The sequence below is a fragment of the Sus scrofa genome, chromosome 8, assembly GCF_000003025.6.
Source record: "Sus scrofa isolate TJ Tabasco breed Duroc chromosome 8, Sscrofa11.1, whole genome shotgun sequence".
Classification (NCBI taxonomy): Eukaryota; Metazoa; Chordata; class Mammalia; order Artiodactyla; family Suidae; genus Sus; species Sus scrofa.
The window spans coordinates 1,115,001-1,139,148 of record NC_010450.4 but is presented as its reverse complement, the minus strand read 5'-3'; the positions used below and the strand labels follow the sequence as shown (position 1 = coordinate 1,139,148).

Below are 24,148 nucleotides of genomic sequence, written 5' to 3'. Positions count from 1 at the left end.
TTTTCTTTGAAATATATTTTGTCTCATATTAAAATATTAATTTGAAATTAATAAAATAGATGAAAGATAATTTTAGAAATAATAAAAATAATAAAACCGTCATTTAATATTAAAATTGCCACTGCGGTTTTCTTTTGACTAGTGTTTGCATGGAATTTTCCACCCTTTTATTTTTAAACTATTTGTCTCATTATATGTAAAGTACGTTCACTCTAGGAAGCATATAACTGGTCTTGCATTTTTATCCATTTCGACAATATCTGCCTTTTAGTTGGGATGTTCCATCCATTTACCTTGAATGTGATAATTCATAGGGTTAGCTTCAATCTGTTGTCTTGCTCTTTGTTTTGTATGTATCCCAGTTATTCTTTGTTCCCCTTTCCAATTTTCCTCCCTTCTTTTGGGTTAAGTTTTTAAAGATTCTTTTATCTTCTTTTGATGTATTAGCTATGATTCTTTGTTTTGTTATTTTAGTGGTTAATTTAAGGTTTACAGGATTTATCTTCAATTTGTCACAGTCTGTTTTCTTTCTCTCTTTCTTTCTTCCTTCCTTCCTTTCCTTCCTTCCTTCTCCTTTTTGCTTTTTAGGCCACAACTGCAGCATATGGAAGTTCCCAGGCTAGGGGTCGAATCGGAGCTGTAGCTGCCGGCTACACCACAGCCACAGCAACACAGGATCCAAGCCACATCTGCAACCCACACCACAGCTCATGGCAACACTGGGTCCTTAACCCACTGAGCAAGGCCAGGGATCGAACCTGTGTCCTCATGGATACTAGTCGGGTTCATTTCTGCTGAGCCACAAATGGAATTCCTCCCAGTCTGTTATCATTCTACATGTAGAATAAGAACCTTGCACTAGCAGGGTTCCGCTTCTCCTCCTGGCCTTTATGCTGTGGTTGTCTTTTATTGTACTGTGTGTATGAGTTATAAATTCTACAGTATATTTCATTTTTGCTTAAATAGTCTTTATCTTCTAAGTCTATTTAAATAATAAGAAAAGTCTTGGGTATTTGCCCATGTACATTTTCAGGGCTCCTCATCTCCTGAGTGCACCCATATCTCTGTTTGGTATCATTTTCTTCTGCCTAAAGGGCACCCCTAACATTTCTTATAATGTGGGTCTGCTGTTGATAATTCTTTCAGCTTTAGGGGGTCTGAAAATATTTTCATTTCAGCTTTGTTTTTAAATATCATTTTTGCGAAGTATAAAGTTATCAGTTGAGTGTTTCTCCTTTCAGTACTTTGAAGATGTTACATTACCCTCTTCTCACATCGTTTTTCTAAGAAACCTACTCTCATCATTATCTTCATTTTTCCAGCTGTAATGTGCCTTTTCTTTTTCTGGCTGGTTTAGTCGTAATCATTACCTTTGAGAAATTTGATTATGATGCACCTTGGTGTAATTTTTTCATGTTTCTATGTTTGAGTTTCTTGGATCTGGGCATTTATAGTTTTAATCAAATTTGGAAAACTATTGCTGGTTATTTATTCACTTTTTATGTTCCTCCTTCTCTTTCCTCTCCTTTGGGAAGTCCGCTATAATTATATATATTAGGGCACTTGCATCTGAGCACTGAAACTCATTTTTCTTCTTTTCCTTGGATTTTTTTCTTTCTGTTATTATTTCCGATAGTCCACTCATCTTTTCTTTGGTCTCAAGTCTGTTGTTGATCCCACTGAGTGTCTTTTTCATATTAAACATCACATTTTTCATTCCTGGAAATTCACCTTGGATCTTTTTTATGCCATTTACGTCTCTACTTAATTTTTAAAATATTGGATACAGTTGTAATCATTGTTTTAATGTCCTTGTCTATAATTTCAACGTCTGTGTCCAATATAGTTTAGTTTCAGTAGGTGATTCTTCTCATTGCGCCTCCATCTTCCGGCTTCTTTTTACGTGTGATGATCTTTGTTTGGATACCAGACACTGTGGATCTTGCGTTGTCAGGTGATGGACCTTTTGGCGTCTTGTAGATATTCCTGAGCTTTGTTCCGAGTCGTGTTAAGTTCCTTGGCCACGGTCGCTGCCTTTCCGGTCTTCCTTTTAGGATGCGTTGGGCAGGTCCAGCGAAGTGCCCCACTGAAGGCTCATTATCCCCACCCCCAAGCCAAGGCCGGAGTCTTCCGCCTGTTTCCCAGCATTAAGAGCTTGCCGAGACTGGCCGGTGGGAACAAGAACCCCCCCTGGCCTGGGGAGTGTGCTGCCCGCTCTGCTGATCCCTCTGGGCGGCCTGTCCCCAGGCGCCCCCGGCAGCTTCCTCACCCGCACACGCAGATCCGTTCTCTCTGTTCTCTCTGGATGCGCGAGTCTCTCGGGCTCAAGGAGGTGGCGATTTCGTCGATTATGTGTCTCTCCTCATCATTAGGGCGGGGGCAGCGTCTTTGCAGCTGGCTACGTCCCAGGTGCAGAGGGAAGCTCCCATCCGGTGCTTTTCCATCCGGCCGAGGCCTGCATGGCTTCTGCTCCCTCCGCCTGGGCCAGTTCGTCGGTCAGCATCTGCTGTCTCAGGCCTCAGTCTAGCGGCCGTCGCGCTGCCCGTGACACTGCTCAGCCGCCTCTTTACTTTGGCTGCCGCCCTGGTCCGCGAGGTCCCCGAGAGCGGGACCGTCCTGCCTGCTTCGCGGACACATCTCCGGCCCGGCTCCGCCTGCGTCGTGGTCGGGCCGCGCTCTTACTGACTTTTACTGAACGGCAAACTGGATGTGTGACCCCCCCCAAGCGTCTTCCAGCGTCTCAGGGTCGCCGGGTCTGGGGCCTCACCGAGACTGCAGCGTGCTGACAGTGTGGCCCGACCCTGCCCGCGCGGCCTCTCCTGCCTTCCTCTCGGGCCTGCGGCCGCCAGGCCTCTGTTCGCCTCAGTTCCCCTTCCCTGACTCGGAGACCCCGAGGCCGTGCCTGGCGGCGCTCACGCGCCTCACAGCTGGCGTGGTTTTCACAAAGACCTGCGCCTGGGAAGGTACCAGCCGCCTTTGTTCTCACTGCACTCGCCGGGAGCCCCGTTCTTACCATGTCTTCAGCATCCGATACCTCTTATCAGAGTGGCTGTGAACGTCCCTTCTAGTGTTTCCGCAGCCGCAGAACCTGTTTTTGTCCAGGCCTCTGCTTCACTGCAGTGCTGCCCCGGTCCTGGCTCTGAATTTGTCAATGTTTTGTCATTTAGAATACCTGACCTTTGACATTGTATCATCACGCATTCTTTCCTATCCAGAGTGCTCACTCTTCTTCTAGGTTAGGGTTTTTTAAAAAATGTTTTAATGTTAACAGTTTTTAAAAGGTCTTGGCTGGAAATGTTGAAATCTAGCCATTATTTAGCTGAATTTTTGCTTTTGTTCCTTTGTGAGTCTTTTCTTCCCCCTTAGTTTTCTTCATTTTTCTAAATATATGTCCAGTATTTTGTTAGCACGTTTGTACGAGCTTTTTGGTATCTGAGGCAGAGCCAGACTACGGTTTTGTCGTTTGTGGGCGGTCACTCGTGGCTTGGGAGCCCCTGACCCCTCGTGCCTTCCCTTGTCTTTGAGCCATTGCCTCGTCGCCTCTGCTTAGATGACCCAGATCCCTGAGCACGTCTTCCTCCAGCCCAGCCTTCTTTGCCTGGTTACCGCCTGTCCTTGTGGCCTCACCCCAGAGGACATGTCCATTCGGAAGCCTCATTTGACGCCCTCCACCCCAGCCCCCACTCCCAAAGCTCAGTCAGGCTTTTCCTGTGGAAAGGGTTTGGAGCCAGTATCATGAGCTTCTCTGTGTCCGTCGTCCCTTGAAGAGCTTGATCACTCCCTGGGTACATTCGGAGTCCCTGTTTGTCCTTTCCCAAGAGTGTTCTTCCCAAGTGACTTCCTCTGTCTACCCCAAATTTCTATCCTTCCATCTTAGAGTTTTTAAAGTGTACTATTCCGATGATAGCTTACAGTAATTTGGAATGCATCTGTGGTGTATGAATTTGGTAAATACATGAGCCTGCTTCTAGGCTGTCAGTTCTGCGTGCTGGCCCGTTTGTTTATTCTCACAGGATCTTAATCTGAGTGAGTTTCCTGTAGATGTGCGTCCCCAGGGCACCTTCTGCTTAACCTACGGTGTCACCTGCTCGCTTGCCCCGCAGATTCCCCTCCTCTGCTGTAGATTCCTTGAGTTGCATCAGCATTTTATCCCAGAAAGAGCAGCGTCGTCGCTAAATGTTTTCGAAGGAATGAATAAAATTGGGGACCTAAATCTTAGTTATCAAGTGCTAAATATAGCTAACGTATTATTGGCAGGGAAACATTTCAGGGAAGAATACACAGCATTGGTTCTTACAGCTTATATTTATTAGGTAAAGGAATTTCCTCCAGTAGTTTACATAGCCACTGCAGTGATATCACCAGATCTTTAACCCACTGTGCCACGGGAGATCTTCTGTATGTCATGGACATATTAATTATTTGGAGCTTGTGTGTGTAAAGAACTAGCATTTTTCATAATATAGTATTTTGCTGGATAAATGAATGGGTTCTTCCAGTTAAGAGTCTTAAGGAGTTCCTTTGTGGCTCAACAGGTTAAGGATCCGGCATCGTCACTGCAACAGCTCTGGCTGGTGCTGTGGCATGGGTTCGATTTCTGACCTGGGAATTTTCCCATACTGTGGGCACAACCCCAAAATACATACATACGTACATACGTACGTACAAATTCCTATTTATTTATTTATTTATTTATTTTTGTCTTCTTTTTTTAGGGCCACACCCATGGCGTATGGAAGTTTCCAGGCTAGGGTTGACCTGGAGCTGTAACTGCCAGCCTATGCCGTGGCAATAGCAACACAGGATCTGAGCCACATCTGTGACCTGCCCCACAGCTCATGACAATGCCAGATCCTTACCCCACTGAGCGAGACCAGGGGTTGAACCCGCGTCCTCACGGTTGCTAGTCAGCGTTGTTACTGTTGAGCCACAGGGGAAATTCCCGGTATTCCTTTTTAAAAAAAAGTCTTCTTAAGGACATTTTGAACCGTTAGATGTTCTATAGGAGATTCTTTTTATAATTTTGAGAAAAATTATTACTTTTTAAAAATAATATATTTAAAATATCGGATATTTTGAAAAAAAGATATTAAGTTTCCCATGAGCAGTTTATCACCCCCTGAAGCCCTTAGGTGTGAGCAGTAATTTAGTTTTGAGTGACATTTGGGTTGTTTCCAGGTTTTGGCTGCTGCTGTAAATATTCATATACAGATTTTTGTGTGAACTTAAGTTTTCACTTTTCTGGGATAAGTGCCTAAGAGTGCATTTTCTGCATCATATTTTTTAAAATATATGCTGAATTCTATGTGCTAGTATTTTAAAAGGATTTTTGTGTGTTTATTCGTGAAGGATATTGATCTGTTTTCATCTGGTTTTTGGTATAAGAATAATACTAGTCTCAAGAAACGGGAGGTGTTCCTTCCTCTTGCATCTTTGGAGACTACTGTGTGGAACTGATATTAATTCTTTGAATATTTGGTAGAGTTTGTTAATAAAATCATCTGGGCCTGAGATTTCTTTTTGGAGAGTTCTAAGATCATGAGTTCAGTCTCCTTAATATATATGGGCTTATTGCTGTCATCGGTTTCATACTGGGTGGATTCGACTGTCTGTGCTTTTTGAGAAGTCGGCCCATTTTGTCTGGCTTGTGAGACTGATCTGTGCGGTGGTCTGCTAGCATCCCCTCCTTCGCGTCTTGGCGTCGTAGTGATGTCCCCGCTTTCATTCCTGACAGTGGTCATTTGTGTCTTCTTTCAGTGTCAGTCTAGCTAGAGTTTTGTCAGTACTGTCGACATTTTTCAATAAACCAGCTGTTTGTTTCATTGGTTTTTCTCTGTTTTCAATTTTATTGATGTCTGTTTTTTTTTATGATTTCCTTTCTTCTGCTTGATTTGGTTTTATTTTTGCTTTCTTTTTCTAGGTACTTAGATTATTGCTTTGAGTCTTCTTTTTTTCTCACATCTGTGTTAGAGAAATTTCCTTCTCAGCACAGCTCTGGCTGTATCCCACACATTTCGATGTCTTGTATTTTGTCAAAGAAACAAATGCACGAGACAGAGTTGAACAGGCAAGGAAGAGTTTTTTCAAGACCATTGCAGTAGAGGAGAGGGATTGTACTTGACTCCAGGTTCAACAAAGACAGCCAGAGATTTATAGCCGATGGGCAGGGGGAGTGGGTGGAAAATTACCGAGATGAACTTGGGAGGGAGGTTCTTGCTAAACTTGCTAAACTCAACCACAGTTCTTTTCTGTAGTATTTGACTGGAACAGTACAGTTCTATCTAAATAAAAGTGTTCTTCCTGCTCGAGGGCACAGGCCTTTGTGGGGCTTTTTGGTCCGCGGCCACCCGCAGGTCTGTGTTCCTGGCTTCTCCACACCCAGTCTGAGACTGAGGCAAAAAGCAGCCTGGGCCTCGCCACCGTGTTCCTCTTGGTCCTGTGGGCCCTGGCCGCTTGCCTTACTGTCCACCCGCAGAGCGTTGGTGTCGTGGTTAGAGTTTTAGTTGTGCGGGCCGGGGAGGAGGGAGGGTCCCCCCATCTTCCCAGAAGAGTAAGCGTGGGCTCCTTTATCGGCAGCTTCAGTGAAACAAAAGGCTCGGTGGCAGAGGATAGCTTTGAACCCTGTGCGTTCATTCCCAGCGCTTCTTGCTCCTTCGAGACCGCCTGCTCAGTGGGGCCGAGGCCTCTGTCTCCGCAGAAGGAGAGAGGCTGCGGCTGAGAACAGAGTCGGCGGCGCTCAGCTCTGCCGTTCAGCGCAGAACTTGTGAAAGAAAACGGGAGAAGTGAAGCTCAAAAGTGTCTGGCTTGGTTTAACTTCATAAGCTCCCCAAATATCAAGACTCGGAGACTTGTGTTTTCAGAGCTTAACAAGCTCTGCGGAGTTTATAATGTAAGGTGTGCGAGGTACGTGGTATGGGCAGGTCCCCTTCACAGGAAGGCCGGGGCTCCCCGTGGGCTCGGGGGGTGTGCCCAGAGGGAGGCAAGCATCAGCGAGTTTCCCCAAAGGGCTCCGACCTGGGCCCTGGGGACAGAGCCAGAGGAGGGGCCAGACCCGCATAAGCTGTCTGGGGATGAGGCTTGGCTTCCAGCCTAGAAGCCTGGGAGGAGGCCGTCTTCCCGGCAGCTCCAGGCCGAGACAGGGTGGGCTTCGCCGTTGGGGCAGGGAGCCGGAGGTGGCTCTCCCCCACCAAGTCTCCATGGCCCCAGGGGCACGAGGGGGAGCTGGAAAGTTCCCGTGGCCCCTGGCCCAGTGATCCTCTGGCGTGGAAGCACAGGACCCCCGCGTCGGTGGGGGTCTGCCCGGGCACAGAGGCGAGCTGTGAGGTGGGCACTCCAAGGCGGGAGCCCACGTGCAGGAGGCATCTGAGCTTCAGAATCACTGGGCTCTAGTTGGTCACGTGGTTTCCTACAGGGACATGGGTGAACAATTCTGAGTCCGCTGTCTGCGTGCACGAGTTGGACAGTTACGTAGGCGACGGTGGATGGTGGGAGCAGATTCTCGTGTTGCAGTGGAGGGGCTAGAGGGGTCCACATGGCGATGGGTTAGACCTGGAGACAGCAGCGCGGACTGGCGTCTGCCTTCAAGCAGACACAGACGGCTACACAGAGAAGCAGTCGCGGACACGAGCATATTCACAGGGGAGCCACACACACAGTCATCCTTGCTGTCAGCTGAGAGGGCCCAGAGCAAAGAGCACGCCTCGCACCCAGATCTTGGCGTCTGCTACCATCTCCAGTGAGAGCAACCGGCCCTGCTTGAGCAAGACTGGTTTTAGGCCTGGGGCCGGAAACAACCAAGATGAGCCTGGAGCGTCTCAGAGTCAGAGGATGAGGGCGTCTCACACACACACACACACACACACACACACACACACACACACACACACACACAATATAACATTCGGTTATACAAAGAATGAAATCTTGCTGTTTGTGACCCATGGATGGACCTTGAGGGTATTATGCTGAGTGAAATAAATCTGATAGGAGGATAAATACACATGACAAATACTTACAGGTGGAGTCTTTTTTAAAAAACACTCCAAAACCAAACTCAGGCATAGAGAGAACGGATTGGTGGTTGCCTGAAGCAGTGGGGGAGAGGTGGGCGGAATGAGTGAAGGGTGGAAAGATGGGAATACCCAGTTGTAAGTGAACAGGCCGGGGCGATGGGATGTGCGGCATGGTGACCGGAGGCCGGCGCTGCCTTTCCTGTTTGGAAGTTGCTCAGAGGGCGGACCTTGCAAGTTCTCATCACAAGAAGATTTTGTAACTACGTATGGTGACAGAAGTTCACTGGATTTTTTGCAGTGGTCGTCTTGCAATATATAGAAGTATCGAATCCGCACGTTGTGTACAGTGTTATGTCAGTTACACCATTTTTCTTAAGTAGGTGAAGGGGAGCCAGGCTCACCGCGGAGGACAGAGACCATGCTGCGCTGGAGGAACTGCAGGAAGCTTGGTTTGGCTGTAGTTAGCGTGTCGGTGGGCAGGGGTGAGAGTTGGAGTTGCAGGTTGGGCTCAAGAATACACCAGAAGGGCATGGGGGGGAGTTCCTGCGTGGTGCAGTGGGCTAAGGATCTATCGCTGTTGGACTTCCCCTCCTGGCGCAGCGGAAACAAATCCAACCAGGAACCATGAGGATGCGGGTTCGGTCCCTGGCCTCGCTCAGTGGGTTAAGGGTCCTGTGTTGCTGTGGCTGTGGTGTAGGTCGGCAGCTGGAGCTCTGATTCAGCCCCTAGCCTGGGAACGTCCACATGCCGCGGGTGTGGCCCTAAAAAAGCGGAAAAAAAAAAAAAGTAATAATAGAAAAGAAAGGGGGAATTTAAAAAGTAGCCCTTTGGTGGAGAACTTAGCAAACACCACCTCAGATCAAGGCCAGCATCAGCAGTGATAGGTCATGTTGGTAGCAGGCGCCCTTGGCGTGATGAGATGGGAAGGGCACTTCACCTCTGTGCTCTTCCTCCCAGAACTCAGAGCCCCAGTCTAACCACGAGAGGAATGACGAGCCCCAGGTGAGGGCTATTCTGCCTGACCAATACGCCTCAAAACAAGGTCATAAAAATGTAAGAGAATCTGAGAAACCGCCGCAGCCAAGAGGTGCCCAAGGAAACATGGTGACGAAATGAAATTTGCCAAAAAAAGTTTGGTGGAGTCCAGTTTCTCGTTGTTTTCTTTTATGTGCCGTGCTGATGTGTATCTAACAGCTCTTTAATACAAGATTACGAAGCTCTTTCTGTTACGTTTTCTTCTAAAAATTTTAAAGTTTTGCATTTTACATTTCTATTTATGATCATAAATTATTGAATCAACTTGTTGATAGCTATGAAAAATCCTGCTGGTATTTTGATCGGAATTGTGTTGAATTTTTAGATCAGTTTGTGAGTCAGTGACATTAATATTGAGTATTTTAACCCATGAATATGGTGTATCTTTCCATTTATTTAGGGCTTCTTTGATTTCTTTCATCAAGATTCTGTAGTTTTCAACATACAGATTTATACCTGAATATTTTGAGTGCTATTATGCATAGCATTTCAAACTTAATTTCAATGTCCAGTTGTCCAATTATTCGTTATACTATGTATACATAGAATTGATTTCTTTTATATTGACCTTTTTTTTTTCCTTTTAGGGCCACACCCACGGCATATGAAAGCTCCCAGGTTAGGGGTCGAGTCAGAGCTGCAGCTGCAGGCCTCTGCCACAGCCACAGCAGCATGGGATCCGAGCTGCGTCTGTGACCTACAGCACAGCTCACGGCAACACCAGATCCTTAACCCACTGAGCGAGACCAGGGATTGAACCTACATCCTCATGGATGCTGGTTGGTTCACAACCTGCTGAGCCAGTGGGAACTCTCAATCTTTGTATATTGACTTTGTGTTGATACTTTGGTCAACTCAGGTATCAGTTTGGGAAGCTTTTGTGTGGTTTCCGTGGGATGGTCTACGTATACAGTTACATCTTTAGTGAATTAAGGACCATTCTGTTTCTTCCTCTGTGCTGTATGCTGTTCTTTATCTTTCCCTTGCCCTGTCGTGCGCCTAGGAGCTCCTCTATTGTGTTGAGTGGAAGTGGTGGGAGGGCATTCTTTGCTGCGCCTGATTTTGAGGGGCCACGCTGACTCTTCCACCATCAAGGATGAAGTTAGCTTTCGGTTTGTCACAGGCTCTCCTGGTCATGTTAAAGGATTCCTTTCTACGTCTGGTTTGCTGAGCGTAGCTCTTATCGTGAACGGATATTTAATTTTGTCAAACGCTTTTTCTGCTTCCATTGAGACGACTGTGTGACTTCTTCTCCATTCTGTTGACATGGTGGATGACGTTGATAGATTTTCAAATGTCGAACGAGCAAGGCTGGGATTTGGGGGGTTAACCGCAGCTGGTCATGGTGAAGTATCCTGTTGCTGGATTTGATGTGCGCATATTTTGTTTAGGATTTTTGGTGTCTATATTCATGGGGGGTATTGGTCTGTAGTTGCTTAAAATATCTTCGCTGTTTTGTTCTTAGGACATTGCTGGCCTCATAAAATGAGTTAGGAAGTAGCTTTCCTTTTTAAATTTCTGGTAGGGATCGTGTGGAATTGGTACAACCAGCAAGGACTAAGACGGAGGCTGGAACCAAGTGCCGAGAGCCATAGCCTCGGCTAGAGTGTAGAGATCCAATACTCATCCTAAGGTCTGTTTCTAGAGGAAAGCGCAGTACACGGGTTTCACAGAGATCTGCAGTAGCGGGTTACTGTGTCGGAGCATTAAAGGTAACTGAGCTCGTAATTCAGGCTGCTGATAGAAGAATTCCTGGGCACAGTTATGTAAGGGTCACGCCGGCTAGAGGCAAAAAGAATGGTTCTCACATTTGCTGAAACTTAGCGGTACCCACCAAAATTATGTTTTGGTATTAATTGTATTAAGTATTCACACATTTATGCATACTACATTAGCATTAGTTCTTTTGTTAATGTGTAATAAAATGTATCACATTTTAAATACCGTTAAGTGACACATAAATTTAAGAGTAGATATTTCGGCTGAAGCAATTTCCCTCATATTCTTCACAGAATATCCAGGGCATCTCCAAGCACCCAATTCAGATAACTGCACCTCGGAATGCTAAAGGTAACACACTGCTTCCTATTTTGCTAGAGTATTGGGTATCCCTTTAAAAAAAACCTAGAAGCGTTTGTAATTGCTTTTCTTTTCCGAAGTTCTCTTCTGTCGTTGCATGACCAGGATTTAAATATGCATTGAACAATAAAACACGGCTACAGTGATACGGTGCCTCCCTCGTAGCCATTTATAAGTTAAAATAGATGGTAATTATATAAGGGAAGCAGCTCCCCTCCTACCATCTGTCCCCCACCAACCTCCCAATAAAGAAAAAGCAGACAGGCAACAACAGAACTGGCTTTTATTAAAGTGTGAAAATTACTGGAAATGTTGATAAAAGCATAGTAACGCCCTTCTTCTCTTAAGCTTTTCCCCTGCAATGCCGATGGGTACATTTCCAAAAAAGAGAAAGTTCAGGTCCGAGCAAAGGTGGGGTCCTGGCCCATTCCCAGAGACCTGCTTCTGAGGCCACAGCCAAAGGGCGAGGCCTGCTGAGCCGACCTTTCTCAAGGCCACGCACTCGGGCTTGGAAAGACTCGGGACGCCCTCGGCAGCGTGGCCCCTGTGGCCCTGAAGTACATTCGGGGGAGCGCTCCGAGCGGCTGCTTCCCCGAAGGGGGGCCTCTAACCGCTGGGGCCCCGAGCGTCTCGGGGGCTCTTCCTGGAGCGGAATCCCTCTCTCGTCAGCGGTGGACGCCGTTTTCAGTAACAGCTCCAGACCGAGCAGGAAACTCTCTCGGCAGAAAGTCCTTTACCGCCAGTAGTAAGAGGACGCTTTCAGATGACATTCGAAATATCGAGAAAAGTCAGGAAGCCGGGCCCTCTCGGCTTTAGAACGATGCGAACCTCGCTCCGTGTGAGCAACGGCCGCGCGTCCGCTCGGGACCGATTGACCGGGTGCCCTGGGAATCTCGCCGCAGGTGAAGCAGGCGACGCCCTCACCGTCTCCGCGCGGTCGCTGTTCGTGTCGCCCGAAGGCCGCAGCTTCCTAGCAGCAGGTGTGTGCAGGCCGTGCTGGGCAGACGGCGCCACGGGAGCCCACTTGTGTGGCCTGCAGTTCAAATACTCAGAAATGGGATAATCCCAAGGTGCTTATGGAACGCAGGCTTCAAAATAAATCCTGAGGCAAATATTTCCTGTTCTCATCGTAAATGAGGACAGCTCTGCTTCCCGGCTTCTTGGCCCTTTCTGGACCCCAGTTCCCTGCCCGGTCCCGCCTCGTCTGCCCTCCTTCCTCCCCGCTCCTCAGCACCGTGGCGCTCAGCCTGGCTCACTGGCTGCGGTCTGCCGGCCACTCGGCTGTCCTCCAGCGGCCCGCCAGCTCCCCCAGGCCCTGCATGGAGCCCCTGCCCCAGACGTGGTCTTGCTCGCTCCTTCAGCCCCTGCCTCCCCTCGAATGCCACTTTCTGGACGGGGTGTGCACTGACTCCTCTTCTCACAGCAGCCCCCTCCCCACACACACTCACTCCTGAACCTCCTTCTCCAAGCTGTTTTTGTCTGTCTGGTGTGGTTTGGCTTGGTTTGGTTTTTTGGCCACACTCAGGGCATGCAGAAGTTCTCGGGCCAGGGATCAGACCCGCGCCACAGCAGCGGCAATGCCGGATCCTAGACCACCAGGGAACTCCCTGAACCTCCTTCTCTTGGTCTGCCTTTTCCGTTTCACTCCTCACCTTCTAACAGAGCAAACAATTCACTCAAATCATCTCTTCTTCTCAAGTATAAGCTCCACATGGGGAGTTCCTGCTGTGGTACAGGGGAAACGAATTTGACTAGCATCCATGAGGACATAGGTTGATCCCTGGCCTCCCTCAGTGGGCTAAGGATCCAGCATTGCCGTGGATCGGCTCTGGTCTGGCGTCGCTGTGGCTGTGGCGTAGGCCAGCAGCTGCAGCTCCAATTCGGCCCCGAGCCTGGGAACCTCCAAGTGTTGTGGGTGTGGCCCTAAAAAGACAACAAACAAAAAAAGCTCCACGTGGGAAGGGGTTGTTGTCCGTTTGTTTACTAGCCTATCCCAAGCGCACAGCCTGTGCAGAGCAGGGCCTCTCTAACATTCTGACGTTCAGGTGAGCTGATGATCGCATCCAGCCCACCCTGGAGGCACTGCCAGCCTCCCAGAAGAGGTCTCTCAGACTCTTCTGTCCAAGACACGGGACGGCCAGTAGCCCTGAGGCCAAAGGACCCTGCAGATGGGAGGTGGAGAGGGGAGATGGAGGGGCCCCTGGGGGCGGGTCGCACAATGAGGGACCTTGTTGGAAGATTCCGAACTGATGCAGAACTCTGGCTAACAGACTTTTCACAGATTGAATTGCGCATTCTTGCACACTTATCTGGGGATCCAGAACTTCTGAAGTTATTCCAGGAGCCTGAAAGAGACGATGTATTTTCTGCCCTGACCTCGCAATGGTAAGACATCTGAGCTCGTACTCTTATCAGATCTGGGGGAAGGCTGACATGATTGTAAAAGGCTGAAGTTATTGCAAACCTCTTTTCACAAGAAATTATATTGTCCTCTAGTAGTTGATCTTTTTGAAAAGAAGAGTAGATAACTAGGATGTCAAGAGTTTCCTAATTAGGAGAGAAACAACTGCCCTTCAGCACTGGAAAAGCAGCTGACTGCTAAAGAAAGTGATAGAAATATCGAAAAATTAAAAGTCAAAGTCGCATGTTTCCTCCGGACAGAGTGCCGATTCTAGGAAGACAGAGCCCCGGGCCTAAAGGCAACCTGCGTGGAAATCCTGTCTCCAGCCCCGCTGGCCCCTCGTGTACAGTCGAGGCACAAACAAGCCTACACTCTGTCTTCCTCACTGCTGGCTCACTCCTGCTTTTTAAAATAAACTTTCATTTCTCCCACGTAGGCTTTTCTTCTTTCAGTTCAAAGCCTGGAACGCCTCCCCCCCTAAGACCATGATGGCCTTTCTTCAGCCAGCACTTGGCCCTGAGGTCCAAGGCCAGCGGGAGCAGGCTCAGACCCTGCCCGGCCGCCCTGCCCCTGCTCCGAGGGCGTGTTGGCTGCCCCATGGCCCGGCCTCTCCTGGCCCCTGCTCCCGGCAAGCGCCTCCCCCCAGGCGCACGCCGCTTCGTCCTTTGAAACACACCGTCAGACTCACCTTCTGAAGGGTACAGTCCAGTGGGTTTAGTACATTCACCAAGTTCTGCAGCCATCAGCACTAAGTCTGGAGCCTTTCCACGACGCTAAGAGAAGCCCTGTCCCCAGCAGCTGTCACGCCCCGGCTCCCTCCCCCACCGAAACCACCAGTCTGCTTTCTGTCTCTAGACATCTGTCTGTCCTGGACGTCTCACGTGAATGGAGTCACACAGTATGTGGCCTTCCGTGGCTGTCTTCTTTCCCTGGACCTGGTGTTTTCAAGGCTCCTCGATACCCCACAGTGTCGGAGTGTGTCTCAATACCCCATCCCTTGGGCGGCCAAGTGCTCCTCTGTCAGATGAGTGCTCTGTTCTGTATGCTCCGTATAAACAAACCAAGGCTGCTGCATTTACGTGCCCACTCGTCGGTGGTGGGCAGTGGGTTGTTTCCACCTTTCGGCTGTGGGAATAACACTGTCGTGAACACTCGTGTACGAGTGTTTTGGGGGATTTACGTTTTCATTTCTCTTGGGTGGATACCTAGGAGTGGCCTTTCTGGGTCATACGGTAATAATTCTGTGTTTAATGTTTAAAATTGTGGACTTTGTTCGGTCCCTCTCCAGTAAGGATACAAGATGACGGAGAATTTTGAAGGCACATGATGGATTTAATAACACCCTGCCCTCTCTCCAGAGGCGTGGAAGGTCTTAGAAGATGGTTCTTCCTTAGGCAGGAAGCGTGTCTTGCTCATCTGGTTCGCACTTGAGCTTGGGGCCCCCCTCAGTGCGTTCATGGACCAGTGCTCTGGACGTGCTCCTTCCAGCGAGTGAAGGAATCTACCTGCGATTCCAGGTGAGCGCTTGTATGCACAGCTCCAAACATGTGCTTTGTTCAGTGCGGCCAAAGCCACTCTGGCTTTTGCTGACCAAGCAGGAGAGCAAAACATTTTCGCCAAAGTTTCAGGAAAAGAGGCAGCTGAAGCAGTTCCAGGAGGGTGTGTGCCACGCTAAGAGCTTACATCATAAACCAGGAAAGCCACAGACGAAGGACCTAACTTTCCACCTCGAGGAACCTGAGAAAGCGGAGGAGGACGGAAGGAAAGAGTGAGGATGAGAGCAGCGATCCGTGAAATTGGAAACGCAAAAGCGAGGAAATCAATGAAACAAAAGTCAGTTCTTTGAAAAATCGAAAAATCAATAAACTGAGCCCACATAAAATAAAAATAGAAACGATACAAATCATCAGCACCGGGAATGGAACGGGGGCTATTCGTACAGATTCTGCGGACACCTAAAGGGTAGGAAGGGAACAGTCCGGACAACTTCCTGCTCAAATACTCAACAATTTAGAAGAAATGGATCAGTTTCTTGAAAACCACAAACTGTCAAAACCCAAGGATAATGAAATAGATAATCTGAATGGTCCTAAACCATGAAAGAAATTGAATTTTTTATTTTTATTTTTTGTCTTTTTAGGGCTGTACCCATGGCATAGGGAAGTTCCCAGCTAGGGCTCAGGTCGGAGCCACGGCTGCCAGCCACAGCCACAGCCACAGCAATGCCAGATCCGAGCCGTATCCGAGACCTTCACCAGCTCGTGGCAACACCAGATTCTTTAACCCACTGAGTGAGGCCTGGGGTCGAACCCGCATCCCCTTGGACACTAGTCGGGTTCTTAACCTGCTGGGCCACAATAGGAACGCCAAAGAAAGTGAATTTTTAATTTCAAAGCTCCTGAAAAGGAGATCTCCAGGACCAGACACCTTCCATGGAGTATTTTACCGAACATTTGAGGAATTAACTCTGCTTGTATACAGCCTCTCCCAGCGAGAGAAGAGGAAGGAACACTTCCCAGTCATCCCGAGAGGCCCCTGCCACCGAAACCAGACAGAGTAAAAGCAAAATAAAATGAAACCAAACCTCACGCACCCCAATATCTCTCCCGAACCTTGATGTAAAAACCCTCAGCAAGGAGTTCCCATCATGGCGCAGTGGTTAACGAATCCGACTAGGAACCATGAGGTTGCGGGTTCGGTCCCTGCCCTTGCTCAGTGGGTTAACGGTCCGGCGTTGCCGTGAGCTGTGGTGTAGGTTGCAGACGCGGCTCGGATCCCGAGTTGCTGTGGCTCTGGCGTAGGCAGGAGACTACAGCTCTGATTGGACCCCTAGCCTGGGAACCTCCATATGCCGCGGGAGCGGCCCAAGAAATAGCAAAAAGACAAAAAAAAAAAAAAAAAAAAAAAAAACCCTCAGCAAAATACTAGCAAACCAAATCTAACCATATCTGAAAATAATTATCCCCCCTGTCCAAGGAGGGTTTCTTCCAGGTGGGCAATGGTTTAACTTTTGGAATGGAGTCAGTGGAGTCCACCACATGACCAAGCCAAAGAATAAGTCGTAAGACTATCGATTGACCCAGACAAAGCATTTGACAAAATTCAACACCCATTTATAATAAAAACTCTCAAATTTAGAAATGAGGGAACAACCCCAACTCAAGAAAGACCATCTACAAAAAACCTGCAGGTACCAAACAGCGTATTTGATGGTGAAAGGCCGAATGCTTTCCCCCGAAGATCAGTAACAACTCATCAATATTGCAGATTGAGCTCTGGCCACTGAATAAGGCAAGGAAAAGAAATACATGTTATGCAGATTGGAAAGGAAGAAATACAGCCGTCTCTGTTTGTGGGTGTGATGACTGTCTATGTACTAAGCCTCAAAGTAGGTACAAGAAAAAAACATTTTTAACTCATGGAGCTAATCAGTGAGTTTAACAAGGTCGCAAGGCAATAGCAACACACAAAAGTCAATTGCATTGCTGCAGAGAAATTGAATGAAAAATACAGTATCAGAGCTCCCTTGTGGCGAAGCAGCTTGGGGACCCAGCATTGTCATTGCAGTGGCTCAGGTCACTGCCATGGCTCAGATTCGATCCCTGGCCCAGGAATTTCCACATGCCATGGCCATGGCCCCCCAAAAATGTAGTACCACTTACATTCACTCCGGAGATAATGAAATACTTACATATTCAGTTAACAAAATATGTGTAGGATCTATATGCCTAAAACTGCAAAATGCTGATGAAAGAAATCAGAGAAGATCTGGTAAATGGAGTGACACGCCGTGTTCGTGGACTGGAAGACTCAGCGCAGTCAGTGTGTCAGTTCTCCCTAAATTGACCCACACGCTGCACGCAAGCCCTGTTACAGCCCAAGCAAGTTTCCTCTGACAGAGACAGGTTTGTTCTAAAATTTAAATGAAGATGCCCAGACCTGGAATACCTAAGACTATCTTGACAAAGAATAAAGTGGGAGGAATCACTGCCTAATATTAAGACTGAATATACCGTAGGTAAGAGAGTGTGACCTTGGCGGAGGACAGACACGTAGACTAGTGGAACACAAAAAAGAAGCTGGAAACAGATCCACGCGAATGTGCTCCACTGACTTTGGGGAAACGTACAACGTACCAGGCAGAAAATAATTCTCTCCAGATTCACGTCAAGCTGATCACTCATAAAGTCAACTTGAGAAGTTCATTTCTGCACTGGATATTGTATAGATCTTTCCTACATTTTATTATCTTGTAGCAGTTTGGAGGAGAACTTCAAAAATAAGAAGCTTTTAATATTTGCATGATGGTTGCTTCTAATTTCCTACCAGCAGTAGTAATCCAGCACTTGTGACTTATACTATAATTAGTTGCTTTGGAAATGATTTTTATGTTCCAAACAGAAGACTAGAATAGCACATGGTAAAAAAAAAACCCAAAAAACAGCAGCAAGATCAAGTACACTCTTAAAAATGTTTATCTCATGTAAATGCATTATTGTTTGAAACACAAAAGGCAAAATGGAAATTCGATGTTGTATCTGAAATACTTAGTAACGGTTTCAGAGAATCACAATTTTCTTAAAAAACCTTTGAGAATATGTGGATTATATATAAAAATGGAGACTTGGAAGAAGTCTCAGAGATCATCTGTGAAGCTGGGACATGATGGATGAAAGCCTGATGCCCAGAGCGCTGGGCCTTGCCCACGGGCGCGCGTCAGAGCAGGTCCAGCCTCAGCGCCACTGCCTCCAGCTCCAGCGTTTTCCCGGAGGTGGCCTCCTTCACAGTAAGTGCCACATATGTGCCATGAGGTGGTTTCCTAAAACTTTTGCAGGAGGCAGATGAAAAGCAGGTCTTATCAGTTGTGCCTTCGACTCAGCGTTTTCAGACTGAAACAAAAAAATCATTTTTCACTGCAGAGCATATTTGTGTTTCTTGTGCTGAAGGCCTTTCTCGGGTGCCTTTCCGAGATGCCCCTCGTGAGGCAGGTGTGGTAGATGGTATGGGGGCCAGTCCCCTTCTCTGAGGGGAGATGGGCGTCCCTGCCCGTTAGATATCAGACCTGCTCTGGCTGATGGACTGTAAGCAGAAGGGACGTGGGTCGCTGCTGAGCGGAGGCTGGAAGCAGCTGCACGTGGTTCCCCCCCATCTCCCTGAGTCACGGAATGCAGAGCCCCAGCTGCCCCATGGTGGGCACGGAGTGCCAACAAGAAAGAAGCCCTGGATCGTGTGAGCCTCCGAGCGTAGCCTCGCCTGTCCTTACTCTGCGGCAAAGGGGTACCGTTTGGGTGTGTCTCTGTTCAAGCTGAGCTGAAACACCGCGTGCTGTCTGCTTCGAGACTGAGTTGGAGTAGGCTCGGCGCTCTCTGGGCAGCAGGTCAGTGCCACGGGCGGGTGTATAGGGCCCCGGGTACACTTGGCTGACGTGGCCACCAGCAGAAAGCGTCACCACTTCTGGGGGAAGGACTTACTAACTCTTCTTCCTGTCGGAGAGGAAAGTGTCCTTGCCTGAGCACTGGGGTCCTGTGGCTGCTTCCCCACCGAGGTGCTGGGAATTGGGTGGCTCCAGGGGGGCAGCCCCCAACCTCTGCCCCCAGAGAGCGCGGGGCAGAGCGGCCGAGTTCCAGCATTTGAGCGCCACAAGCTCCCTGCACACCCCACAGTGGGGAGCCTGGGGCAGAAGCACCTTGAGAGTTTTCTTACGTTTTAAAGGTCTTTAGTACACGTAAGGCAACGAGTACTTCACTATCGAGCTGGAATAGGGTTAGAAGACAAATTGGCAGGCGTTGCCGTTGTGGTGGATGCGGGTTCAATCCCTGGCCCTGCTCAGTGGGTTAAGGATCCCATGTTGCTGTGAACTGCGGTGTAGGTCGCAGACGTGGCTCAGATCTCGAGTTGCTGTGGCCGTGGTGCAGGCCGGCAGCTGCAGCTCTGATTAGACCCCTAGCCTGGGAACCTCCATATGCTGTAAGTGCGGCCCTAAAAAGCAAATAAATAAAAGAGTAAGTTTAAAAGCCTCAATTAATAGAACATAGTGGTATAATACAGAGTAGGATAGATCAACTTAAAAGGACAAAGTCCAGGAGTTCCTGTCTTGGTGCAATGGAAACGAATCCGACTAGGAACCATGAGGTTGCAGGTTCGATCCCTGGCCTTGCTCAGTGGGTTGAGGATCCGGCATTGCCGTGAGCTGTGATGTAGGCTGAAGACTCGGCTCAGATCTGGTGTTGCTGTGGCTGTGGTGTAGGCCGGCAGCTACAGCTCCAATTAGACCCCTAGCCTGGGAACCTCTGTGTGCCGCAGGTGCGGCCTTAGAAAAGACAAAAATAAAAATAAAACAAAAGAACAAAGTCCAAAAACGGACCCACATATGTAGCATATTTATATATGTAAATTAATGCTTGAGTAAGGGGATATTAATTGAAGTGAAAAACGGACTCTGATATGATTTGTTAAGTACTCATCTGACAGCCGTGGGTTTTATTTAACCGATGCTGTGTGTATTGGAAGAGGAGACTGCCAGTAACGTTTTCCGTATTTAACGGCCACGTCTCACTTGTGTCAGTCAGGGACACAGACATGCCACCTCTAGCATGATATTCCCGGGGCAAAAAACCGGTGAAGTCAACAAGACAACCTGCCAAGATCACAGGAGTCTCTGGTGACGATTCTCACAGAACGGCAGCACACTGCGAAGTCCAGGGGTCTTGGGGGCTGAGGGCTGCCAAGTTCAGCCACCCAAGGGTCCAGGGGGCATGTCCACTCTGGCTTCAGAGGGGCGGCGGCGGCGGGCAGAGCGGGGTCCCTGTGCCTGCCTGGTCATCCTTCAGGGTGTGGCGGTAAATGGAGGGTCAGAGCAGAGTGTCGGCCTGGGGACCTCCCTTCCGAGTGACCGGCTCTTGGGCACAGCGCCCTGGGGCCCCGAGCACCCAGTGTAGAGGTCGCTTTCCTAGAGAACTCTCCGGGTCCCTTTGTTCATCGTCATTACTGCCCGGGGAGCAGCTGCCCGGCGTGAGTCGTGCCGACGGGGGCGCGGGGGCCACGGGCGCCGAGGCCCAGCGGAGGTGCTTGCCCGCTCTGTGTATGCGCCTCGCCTGCTCGCCCCCTCGCTCTCCGGCCCTGGGCCGCCCCTCCCCGCCCCGCAGGGGCCTCCCCCCAGCCTTTCGCCTGTTGCTGAAGCCGCCTCCCTGCTGACAGCGCCTCCTGTTCTCCTTTCCTCTCCGTTTATCCGTTTTAACACCTTTGCTCCATTTTCGTGGAGTCTTGGGGACAGACGTGTCCGACTAACGTGCCATATTTCACGAGAACCGATTGGTTTTCAATGAGGAGGTGTGTGCCTCCGGTGTGATTTCGGTGTGGCTGTTGTTGGGGCTGTTTCATCTTCTGGCTCCTGTTGGGGAGAAGGTGGCAGGGGTGGCAGAGCCGGCAGGGGCCGAACTGACGACACCAGCCGTGGGGAGCGGGGCAGGTGAGTGGAGGATGAGCAGCCTGCTGGGCGAGCGGCTTTGCTGGGCTGGGCACAGGCAGGTGGGAGGCGGCGCGGCCGTGGCAGCAAGTGTCCAGTCTTGAGCATGTGGGCTTGAGACGTCCTGCAGCACCCACGGGGAAACGCCGCGGGCGGGTCACACGACCGAAGCCCAGGGCCAGGTCGGGGGCTTGATCCCGGCATGTGTGAGTGGTCGCTGCTTGGGGCACGTGCGGGAGCCTACCCTGCGTGTGCACGTTTTGCGGGGGGGACAGTCTGATCACTGTGGCCTTAGCAGCCCCCGCCTGGCATCACCACACCTAAGTGGGGGCAAGCAGGTGACAGGGGCAGGCCACTGGGGAAACGGAAGGAAGTGGCAGCAGCGGCTTACCTTTGGCTGGGGCTCTGAGTCGGGCCAGAGGCCAAGGAGTGGACAGCCCTGATCCATGACCCAGGACCGTAATGTGCCATCAGGGCTCGCTTCCTCCCCAGGCCACAGATGCAACTGCCACGCTCCCGTGGTCTGATGGGACAGCAGGGCCTCCAACGAGATCTCCCTCCAGAGTTGTACTTACACACTCAGGGCTCCTGGATTGAGTCACGCAGCCCCTGTGGAAAACAGTTGGGCATCTCCTCAACAAAATGAAGCATAAAGTTACCTACGACCCAGCATTTGCACCCCTGGGCGTACAGCCAAGAGACGTGAGACAGGTCCCCCCCGAGACTTGAGGCGAGGTTCACCACAGCCCGCGGCTGGAAACCGCCCGGTGCTAAACGGATGAGCAAGCACATGCTCCATCCACCTCGTGGACTGCTGGCCGCAGGAGGGAGTGAAGCCCTAAGGCCTTCCGACGCAGGTGAACCCAGAAGACAGGCTGCTTGAACGAGGCCGGGGTGCCCTTCGGGCGGCGCGTCCAGAGCAGGCGAGCTCCGGGCCGCACGCAGGTTGGTGGGGGCCAGGCCTCGGGGAGGCAGCGGAGCACGACGGACACTTGGCATCGGGTTCCTTTTTGAGTCAGGAACGTGTTCTGGAACTAGTAATGATGACAGAGCACGCGCCAATGTACGAAAAACCACTGAATTTAATTGTTCCTCAGAAAAGGGTGAGTTTCACGGACCGTGGATTGTGTCTCAGGAGGAACAAAAGGCGAAAGTCATCAGTATTTTTAATTGAAGTGAAAAGTGGATGGAAATGAGGTGCAGAGTTTCAGTCTGTGATGAAGAAGTTCTGGCACCAGATAGGAACTCGCGGTTATCAACAGGGTGCTTGTGCTCAGTGCCGCTCAGGTGTCTCAACATGCCTGAAGTGAGGGATCTTAAGTGACGTGTATTTTACTAAAAGAAGTGACTCCACTGAGGGAAATATGTCTGAGTCGTGGACAGGCTGCTGTAAATAAGCCCTCGTCACTTGCCCTGAGAAGGCCGCTAGCAAGTTCAAAAGCTCTCGGACAACGTGCCCACGACGGGCTGCCTGTCGGGAGCCCCCGTCCCTTCTCCGCACCTCCTTTTCTCTGGAGTCAGACGGGTTCTGGGCCTGCCTCGTGGGCAGGTGGAAGCACAGCCCCGAGGTGCGGCGCTCAGGCCAGCGTGGGAGCCCCAGGGAGTGGGCTTTGCCTGAAGGCCAGCGTCTCCGCCTCCACGAGCTCCGTGGCAGGTTAGGCCCGCGATGCCCCCCTTGCTCAGTCTGGCTGCCCCCTCCGCCTGCCAGAACCTGTCTCTTCCGTCCTTGTCTTTCCTCTGTACGGTCAGACTTCATTTTCGCCAGTCTGCTCTGTGACAAGGGATGTCCTGTGATCTTTATTTGCATTCTACAGGATTAATAAGGTTCTCTTAATTAGCCATTCCAGTTTCCACTTTAGAAATGATCTGTTTGTACCCTCTGCCCCGTTGTCTTTTTTTTTTTTTTTTTTTTTTTTTTTGTCTTTTTGTCTTTTTGACTTTCTAGGGCAGCACCCGAGGCACATGGAGGTTCCCAGGCTAGGGGTCTCATCGGAGCTGTAGCCGCTGGCCTGCGCCACAGCCACAGCAACGAGGAATCTGAGCCACGTCTGCGACCTACACCACAGCTCAGGGCAACGCTGGATCCTTAACCCACTGAGCGAGGCCAGGGATCGAACCCACAACCTCATGACTCCTAGTCGGATTCGTTAACCATGCACCACGACGGGAACTCCCGTTTTCTACTGGGTTTTCTTAATGGCTGGTAGAGGGTCTTCCAACGTTTTGGATGTTACGTTATTTCTCTTTTCTATGCCCAGTGTATAATTTTTAGTTGTCTCCTAGCTTTCTGTGATGCTTTATTGCACAGAGGATTTTTTAAAATTATGCTGTAGACTACTTGATCATTTAGTCATTCTTACAATTTATATTGTTTGTGTATTTTTATCAACACTCTTCTGTTTGGGGAACTTACATTCTTCTTTGTCTTAACTTAAGATTTGCTCTTTTTGGGAGTTCCCATCATGACTCAGTGGTTAACGAACGTGACTAGTATCCATGAGGATGCGGGTTTGATCCCTGGCCTTGCTCACTGGGTTAGGGATCCAGCATTGCCATGAGCTGTGGTGTAGGCTGGTGGCTATGGCTCCGAGTGGACCCCTAGCCTGGGAACTTACATGTGATGCACACGTGGCCTTAAAAAGCAAAAAACAAAAACAAACAAAAAAAGATTTTCTCTTTTTTTTCATATTTAGGCTTTTAATCCACCTGGACTCAGATTTTGTGATTTCATGATACATGAAAACAAAGAGCTAATTTGATTTTTCCACCCCAGCAAGCCAGCCGTCCCACGCAGTGTGTGGGCCTGTCTGCCCTGCGCCCCGGCGGCCCTTTGTCCAGCACCAGGGCCCACGAGCCATAGGCTCCCTCTAGGCTTTCCGTCCCGTTCTGCTGCACATGTGTGTCCTCTTCCTTTCATCTTATGTTGTCTCTAGCTTATTTTCATGTGTGATATGAAGTAAGCCTTTAGCCTCGCCGGGACACGCCAGGTGGCAGGCCGCGTCTTTCCCTGCGCCCCGGGCTGTGGGGCTGCTTTGCGGCAGGGTCAGGACGGCGCGCTCCCTGTCGGCCGCCACCACCGTCCCTCATTGTCCACCTCCCTAATGTCATCAGGACGTCTCACTTGGGTTGTTTTTCAGATGGGCTGTAGAATCACTT

General features: G+C 49.6%; 1 protein-coding gene across 3 annotated transcripts in view; it reads left to right on the top strand.

The window, feature by feature from the left end:
- The window catches only part of POLN (DNA polymerase nu), a 125,202-nt gene that overhangs the window by 59,390 nt on the left and 41,664 nt on the right, over nucleotides 1-24,148 (top strand). For all 3 annotated transcript variants that reach the window (XM_021100921.1, XM_021100920.1, XM_021100922.1), the window contains 3 exons: nucleotides 11,060-11,117; nucleotides 12,029-12,106; nucleotides 13,397-13,511. In XM_021100921.1, coding sequence (XP_020956580.1) covers nucleotides 11,060-11,117; nucleotides 12,029-12,106; nucleotides 13,397-13,511 — 251 coding nt within the window. The remainder of the gene's footprint in view (nucleotides 1-11,059; nucleotides 11,118-12,028; nucleotides 12,107-13,396; nucleotides 13,512-24,148) is intronic.